The following is an 8843-nucleotide window of genomic DNA, read 5'->3' on the forward strand; positions in this document are numbered from 1 at the left end:
TTAAGTGGGGCTCATGCAGTTGTTTAAACTTTACTGGGCCTGAATGGAAAACAGAAAGTAGAACACTTGATTAAGGATCTGGTTTTTAAACATTCAGTTAAAAAGAAAAGCTTTGTGAAACTGAATCACTGGGGTGAAACAAGGACAGTGATGTAAACAGAGGAAGACAGAAAGATTCAATATTTGCAAAAACTGATGCAAGAGTAAAGTTTTTCAGCTCATGCCCATCGATTCAAGATTTTATTTTATACTAAGAGATTAAATGTCAGAGCCATTATTAGAGTAGCTACTTCATCCAATAAACCTTTGAGATGAAGCCATTTATTAAACCAGAGCCAGACAAAGCTTTTATGGGGTCCTTAAGGAGAAAATGGTTGAGGCCCCCAAGCAGCACACAATACTGCCATGGGCACGCTTTGGTTTTAACCACTCACATCCATGTCAATGGACCATTGCAACTCCTGAGCTGCTTTCTAACCTAAAATTAACATGAAGACAGACATGTAGGCCCCTGCAAATATTCCAAACCAAAATTATGTTAGGGCTGAAGCACCAGTATTCATGTTGTATTTGGCCAAAGTGCTGCACATGGAGATTCCAGTGCCCGCAGAACGTTTCAGCTAAAATAACCACAATGAAACAGATGAAGTCCTCGCCTAATAAAAACAATAATTCAGTCGAACTGAATACCTTTCAGTCTTAATCATTTGTTCTGGGAAAGATTAGTACCCAAATAATGCCATGCTGCCAAGCATAAATTACTCTTAATTGCTACTAATTGGACTTCTTTAGAAGTAAGCATTTGGGCAGGGTGGTCCTCAATAAAAAAAGTTAAATTGTCCTTCTCTCCTAATATCTATTTTTTTCTGTTTTATGTCATCACTATTAGAATCTTTGCAAAAATCTTTCTTCTTTCTTTTTGTACCCAGTTCTATTTTGTATCATGCTCTTTCTCCATGCAGGTTGGTGGTTTGATGCCTGTGGCTTCTCCAACCTTAATGGGATCTACTACACAGTTGGGCACAACATCAGGAAGCTCAACGGCATTAAGTGGCACCACTTCAGAGGCCCCAGCTACTCCCTGCGTTCCACTTCAATGATGGTCCGACCCTACGACTTTTGAGAAGATCCCTCCACACCCAAGACTCCTGATATTTGGCAACAACCATACAAGCATATGTCTAGATTCTACAAAAAATACAAAACAACTTTTCTTATAATGTTTAACTTGCAACAAAGCATCTCAGCTTCTGCCTCATGGTGCAAACTTGGTGCCTCCTGGGGATCTGATAAAGTACAGTTCATGACCAACAACTGATCCACCATAAAAGCTCTGCAGCCTAAGCTTTCAACTTATGAGATAAAAACGTGACTATGTCAAGATCATGTCAATTTATTTGATATCTTGTTTTAGATGTTATAAGAGCAGGACATGTTTGTATGTTGTCTTTGAAGCAGCAAGTGTTTGTCTACATTCCCAAAGACATGAACTGTGATAAATAAGATATTTAGTGATAAGAGAAAAATCAGTGCTAGTCTTTTACACTGATAAAACAAGTTGGACTGTTTGTTGGATTTCAGATTTAGAAAGAGATTTTCAGTGTCCATGTACTCAAATTAACCATGTGTGAAAGGTTTGAGGAAGGCAGAATAACATCTTTCTGGATCTTGGTTCCTTGTTTCATGGTTTCTGAGCAACAATTTATGTAGAAACTATGTAGCTCATTAATTTGATCAAAATTCTTCCTTAGTCTCTAATGAATCCAGAGACAGCATGTACCTTGTAAAATTATGAGCTTTTAATGTTATTGAAGAGCTTGGCTGCTAATTTATCTACCGCCTGAGGTCAGTTAGTTGAATTTTTAAGAGAAGCCAATAAAAGCATCACTGCAATAATGATGGTTAAAAGAGATGATGTAAAATGTGGTCTGAATCTTTTTTTTAAGAGAATGGGATGATGTCTTTCACAAAAAGCTAGGAGAACTGTTTGTAACAGAGAATGTGGTCCAACATCATGTTTGTTATCTACAAATGCATCTAAAAAAGATAGAATATCATCAAAAGTTAATTTATTTGTGTAGGTTAATTCAAAAAGTAAAACCTTTTTTTCTGTGAATTTTGTGATTATGGCTCACAGCTAATGAAAATTCAAATGTTTTCCTCAACGTCCTGCGAGAAAAGTAATTTGATGTTGTAACCTTTTTGAGCATAGGTTGACATAGTATATTCATAAAACACACCAACACTGAAAGGATCAAGGTCTCATTTAACAAAATTTCACCAATTATTATTTTTTTTGTTTAATTTTTTTTTTCTCTCATCTGTCTATAAAACCCCAAAACAACACCTATTGAACCTATCATTGTGACTGTCTTGTCACAGTAGCATTCACTCCAACACACACTTTGGTCTCTGGCCCAGATGTTTCTCTGAACTTACATGCCCTGTGTCTGCATGTGCATTCATGCCTAGTGAATGGTTCCCAAAGTCTTGAAATAACTTTGCCGGACAATCCTCTCTGGTCTGTTACTTATCCCTGTTGCTTGTGTACTTTCTTTGACCTCATCTTTTTCCACACTTACCTATCTATAACAGACAGTGTGAACACCAGCTTCTTTAGCTATGACCTTTAGTGGTTCACCGTCAGTGAATGTCTGGTGAACATGAAAGGAAAAGCAATATTGTGATTTTAACGTTACATTTATGTATTTAAAATCCTTTCTTTATTTGGTCCTTTTAAATATTCATTAGATGGAAGCTAGATCATTAAATTAATACTTGACATATATTACTCAGTCTGCAAAAGATCTATGTAATATATGAGTTTCACTTTTGAAATTAACAAATTAACTTTTCAGTGATATTATACTTAACTCAGATGCACCTGTACAAGTTAAAAGGTTTATGTCATCCCTTGAGAAAATAATGTGCTGGCAAATGCTGTTAGACTGTATGAGATTTTGTCAAACTGTCTTTCAATGTATTGAAAAAAAAAAACTTTTCATAAAATCAAGGAGCATCTTAGAGCAAAAGAAATTACTAATGGATGAAAAAAGATGTGAACAACAGGATGAATCCATGACATTCTCTGCAAGTGATTACCTGGTCTACAGTAAAAGTATATATTCATTGGCACCAAAGAGTTGAGGACAAAGTATACAAAAATACTGAGAAGAAGACTTGAGCCATGATGGAAGTTAAATGTAGCTTAACACATCAGTAACAAAGAAAATGAGTCACAGCAATGTGGGGAGAGGAGAAGCTCATGTGGATCAAGCAGATCTGATGCCATAACTTTAGGAGGATGCAACGGATGATCATCCAGCAGAAGGAAGTGATTCTTCAAAGATGTTCTCATTATGTGCTCTGGTTTCTTTCAGAAGGTGGCTGGCTCTTATTGCCCTGGAAATAGAGCCAAATGAAAATCGGCAGGACTAAACGGGAAGTGTGTTGCTGCTCTTAAGACTCAAACAAAAATGAGAGCTGCTTCTGAGATGCCAAAAACACACTGATGGACAAATGTTAGTGCATCTCAAACTTTGATCATTGTGTACAGTTCCTGCAAAGAAAAGGACATACAGACATGTTATAAATGAATGGAAACTTGATCAGTAATTAAGGGGCGGTTTAATGTAAGTCTTGCAGCTGTAAAAATGCTGAGTATTATGGTTTTCACTATTGTTCAGAAAATAAAGGCACGCACACTGTTTTTTTAATGCAATTATCAAGTGATATGGCAACACTTACTGGACATTGATAGAAGGAAGGAACTAATTAACTAAATGCAAACACAACCGAAATCCAAATCGATCTTTTTCTTCTCTTGTTTTATGTTGGGTAGAAAATCTGGACAATGAAATGAGAAAAGAACAAATAAATGACAGATGTTGGGATTTGATGGCATCCAGATCTTGAAGGAAATAAATGTTGCTTTGATTATTTTCCTAATCCAAACAATCTGGACATTTTCTTGTTTCTTGCTGAAGTCTGCATTTTATTATGGCCTCTGAATTAATCTTTCATGGCACTCATTCAGAAAATAAACAAGTTGAAGAACATATTTATTCTATTCAGTGCACTGGTTTTATTAATTCTTCAGTAGAGATGGGATTTTGCTCCTTTAATCTGTACACCTCATGAGTTTGGGGTTCAAGGATTATAAAGTGAAGCAAATACCTCACAGATCATTAGTGTAAAACTTATCAGTTCATTGCAGTCAATTTTCAGTAAGCATGCATTATCATTTTTAAAACTCGATGAAACTAAAAGGTTGAAGCCAAAATAAAGGATTACCACACACAACAGAAACAGAAATAGGACAGGACATTTTGACCCATGATGTAAGTTTTGGGATGAACACCTTTTAAAACATCAGTCTCTTCTCATACATCAATTAGACTCTCCACTTTCCTTTGCAAAGAGGGAATACTGTGAATTCCTGTAGATATCAAAACATTATTTTTAAATGTCTGTGAAGACATTATTAATACAGCTGCAGAAACATGAGCCAAAAAAAAAAAACAATTTTGGGGATTCCTTCCTCGGTTTGAGGCCCTCTATGCTCATTGGTGTCTCCTTCACATGTCCCGCTAACCACGTCCTCCACAACCAACTGTTTCTAATGAGTACTTCAAGAAAACTGGATGTTTTCTTGAAGTGGTGCTCCTTCTGGTTCCCAGTTCTAAAATGTAATGGACCTAAAAAGAATTTGTGGCTCAAATAGGAATATTTTATTTTGGTTTCATAAAGCCTCATAAAAATGTTCAGTCAGTTTGTTAAGAGGACAAATCTAAGTGCCAAAAAGGGCCACTTTACTCTGGAGCAATGGAAAGTTAATAAAAGATTGATCGACATTAGTTGAAAGAGAGGCGATTCAATATGCCTCTTGGCAAAATGATAATCCCCTTTTAGGTTGCATAATTTCCATGCTTGAGTTGATTTCAATAAAAACATCTGCAAAATAACTAAATTGTAGCTGAATCATATTTTCATAACCAACCCAAAATGTGCAGTATTTGTCCCAAGTGAGAATCCCAGCTATGAGGAAAATGGTTATCGTCATTCATCAGTGGATATGACATTTCTCCATGTCTGTTTGTAGCTGACAGCTAACCAAGAGTACAGAAGTCAAGAGTGCAGAAGACTTGATAAGAGATCTAAATGAAAGGTTGCAAAACCATGTAAAAGGAAACAGTGAAAAGATAATATAAGTACCGTAATAGCTGACTTTAAAAACAGCATTAATTACGGAGCTTCAGAACTTCATATAACTGGCATCATTGTCATGTTTTAATTATAGGTTTAAGTATGTCTTTGAACTACATACTTGTATATAGTTCAAATAAGACATAAAGGAAACTCTGTGTTTCACAAAAGACAACAATGCTTTGATCTCTATACTGTCAAGTTTGCCAGAGCATGAAAGTTTACCTACAACTCACACTTGGTTAACCACGGTCTGTTTGAAGGAGCCTGCCAGCATTGCAGCAAACAATTAAGACAAGGCTATGGAATAATTACTATGATTGACCATTCTGTTTAAAACATAACTCTAACAACTATTAAGGTTGAAAAAAGTACCATGATAAAAATATATGTATCTCACACATTATTCCAGATCTGAGCAATTATTAATACCTATTTTTAATCCGAAGTGACATAAGACAGGAAGCTTAGTCTGATTTAAAATCAAGTTGTATTTTGTTTAACTGCGTAAAATATATCGGGTTTAAACTATAGGTTTTAATGGATTAAAACAAGAACACCAGGGGAAATTCAAACACGTCGATTTTAAACACAAAATAATGTTTTAGGAAAGTAACTGCATGTATTAGATTTGGCCTTTGTTTACGATCAATACTTCAACAGTTTGAGAGTGCCCTCTTTTGGTTCAAACTTTGTATCACAAACCTTTTTTACCGACCTCCAGCTTGTGGAGATCGGTAAATGGGTTAATGTTAATAAAGTCCCTAGAGAATTATATTGTGAAGTATGTAGTGAATAAGCAAGAAATTAGGTAAATAAGTTAATTATATGTTTATTGCACCTTTAATGACGGTCACCAAAATATAGCTTTATAAAGACAAATCATAAAAAAATAAAAAGATTAAAAGGCAAAAATAAAAAAATAAAAATAAAAATAAATGGCCCAATCTGCAATATATATATTTACCTGGCCATAAAAAAGCTTTCAAATAATATTTTATTGAATATTTGACATACTAGTAGCTCACTTTACCTTTTAACTTTGCTGCTTTCTGTTCTCTCGCGGCACCGGTAGAGACTTCCTGATAGAGTAAAACGCCACTCTGGTGTGTTAGCGGTTTCTCTGAAGGTCGACTGACTAACTGTGAGTATCTCAAAAATGTGTCTATTAAATGCTTTTCTTTGTTCGGAGTTTCTACCAAATTGCTCTTAACAACGAGGCCAAACGTAAAGATTGTTCAGGCTTTAATTTAATTGAGCTGCTCTTTCCTCCTTGACGCGGTTGAGTTAGCCGTTAGCTTATTTTGACCTAGCTATCGTTAGCTTATCTTCCGTCAGCTAAGTGCTAACCAAAAAGTGCGTTGAAAATAAAACAACACTGTTAATTTGCTTACTTAATGTTTATACATGCATATCAAGTAGACATTCCCTAATAACATGGGCTTGGATTGATTATAGTGGGCAAAGTTGTTGTTTCTCCGCAAGCAATTGTTTAGGCGACTCAACGTCTCAGTCAGATCTGATGAGTTTCACTATATTTTTAAATAATTTCATTGTAGCGGTTGCATACTTTTTATTTTGAGTAATTTTCTCAGTATACTTGTTGAATATTATATTAATTTGTAGTTTAAAGACGGCATTCCAGATGTCAGTTGACGTATAAAGAGTGCTGACCTGACACTGCAACAGTGCATAATGGCGATCTGCCTAAAGTTAACATATTTGATAATCACTTCGTTTTTATAAAGATAATTTCTCATCCAAGGTCAATATTCAGTTGCATAAGTAAATTACTAAACCATGAATTACGAGGAGCGCATTCCAAGTAGTTTGTGACATTACTGTTTCTATCAATACCTAAACATTACCATCCGGAGTTTTGTGTGTATGTGTGCCTATAAAATATCAGATGATTTTTTCTAAATCTGTATTTATATGAACCATATAATGAGAAGAAGAGGCATACTCTGTCGGTTTGTAAAGTTAACATGTTACTTTTTGTGTTTGTTTTTTTTTCTTTCCTCCAGCTGGTTAAACATGTCGCTGCCAAAGCCGATGATGAGGGGCATGTTGGCCAAGCGCCTCAGGTTCCATCTGCCTGTTGCGTTTGGAGTTGCAATATCAGTAGCTATAGCATACAAGGTAAGAACAGGGGACATGTACAACCCAACTTTGACTAGTACTGTAATACAAACTATAAGAAGAACAATTCAAAATGTTCTATATATGCACATACAGCATCTCTTAAAAGCATCAAAGCATCTTAAAATATCTATATATATATATAATATATATGTGGTGAGTTCAAACCCTACACAGAAACCAAACCAAAATGTTTGTTTTCCTGCAGTCATAAGAGCATGTAAACTCAAAAGGTTTATAAAGCATTCATTTATGAGTTAACATTTGCTAAACATAGTAACAGTTGTTTCATGTTTTAAAACTAAAAGCAAATTTTCATTCATTTAAAAAAATAAGCTCAGAAACTGGGAATGCTTTATGGTCGTGAGAATGTGTCTGTTTTAGCCATACAAATAATTTTTAGAAACGGAGTGGGAATAATCAGCATCAATTACTTAAATTTGTAAACATCTTTAATTGCAAATCATTAGATATAATATGTCTATAGCCAAAAAAATATTAACATTTTCTTAAAATGTGCAGTTTTCTTTTTTATGAGACCTTTCTACTGTCATTGTCTTATTTAAGTGGCTTATTAACCCTTTGATATGGGGAAAAGTTTGTAGATTTACTATGAACATAAAACTCATTATTTGTGTCCATGGGACTTGCAGTTGAGTGGTAGCAGTACAAGTTTGCAATGTGATCTTTTTCTTTAGGCTCGGCAGGGAGCAGTTTGATGGAACCTTTGTATTGGACACATTGTCTGTTACAGTTTTATGTCCATTGACTTTGTAGCTTTAAATCTCAAAATTAGACTTGCTACAAAAGCAAATGTTACAACTTGCAAAACATTTATTAAAGTTATTTTGCATGTCTTTGCTCTGTAAAATATTAATGTAGAAGTTTAGGTCTTACATGTTGAATTAAATTGTGCATTGTATTTTATGCCCAACAAATGTCTTTTTTTTTACAGATGTTTAGCCTAAATCCTGCGCTTTACCTTCCAGTTCTCAGGGTTTATTTTCCAGATTAGATTAAATAGAAAAAATGTTAAATTCTCTGTTTACTCCAGTTTGCAGTGACTGAGCCCAGGAAGAGGGCATATGCTAATTTCTACAAGCAGTACGATGCTGTGAAAGAGTTCAACGCCATGAGAGAAGCGGGGATCTTCGAGAGTGTGCGTCCTTCTGGAAAGTAATACATAGGTGAGTCTTAATATTGAAAAGAAATGCTTTGTACTACAATATGTTTAATGCTGGTACAAAATTCTCATAATTGAAACTAGCTGTATCTAATAGTTGTGCATATTCTTTTTCCAGCTTCACCGTCCTGTCATTCATTCCTGGCCTGAAGTTTTCCCTTTGATGCTTACTGATTACATATGAACACTGTTCTGCTGTTTGTTCCTCAAAATAAACTATTCTATTAATGAAATGGTTTCTCTGTGCTTTACTTCATTGAAAAACAAAATATTTTCGCAGATTAAAGTGCTGCCAAGATTAAGTATTTATCAT

At 34.9% G+C, this 8843-nt stretch overlaps 2 protein-coding genes across 2 annotated transcripts in view; both read left to right on the forward strand.

The window, feature by feature from the left end:
* angpt4 (angiopoietin 4) overlaps positions 1 to 4060 on the forward strand; it is a 61911-nt gene extending 57851 nt beyond the window's left edge. The window contains exon 10 of the mRNA XM_055050406.1: positions 963 to 4060. Within this exon, the coding sequence (XP_054906381.1) occupies positions 963 to 1123 (161 nt within the window). The 3' untranslated portion in view covers positions 1124 to 4060. The remainder of the gene's footprint in view (positions 1 to 962) is intronic.
* A 2199-nt stretch (positions 4061 to 6259) lies between these two features.
* LOC129372791 (cytochrome c oxidase subunit 6C-1) lies at positions 6260 to 8763 on the forward strand. Its single transcript, XM_055050295.1, has 4 exons — positions 6260 to 6349; positions 7233 to 7347; positions 8402 to 8534; positions 8649 to 8763. Exons 2-3 carry the CDS (start codon positions 7243 to 7245, stop codon positions 8525 to 8527), a joined length of 231 nt encoding a protein of 76 aa, XP_054906270.1. The 5' UTR covers positions 6260 to 6349; positions 7233 to 7242; the 3' UTR covers positions 8528 to 8534; positions 8649 to 8763.
* The last annotated feature ends 80 nt before the right edge of the window (positions 8764 to 8843 follow it).

Source organism: Poeciliopsis prolifica, unplaced genomic scaffold (assembly GCF_027474105.1).
Source record: "Poeciliopsis prolifica strain line A6 unplaced genomic scaffold, Auburn_PproV2 SCAFFOLD030, whole genome shotgun sequence".
Classification (NCBI taxonomy): domain Eukaryota; kingdom Metazoa; phylum Chordata; class Actinopteri; order Cyprinodontiformes; family Poeciliidae; genus Poeciliopsis; species Poeciliopsis prolifica.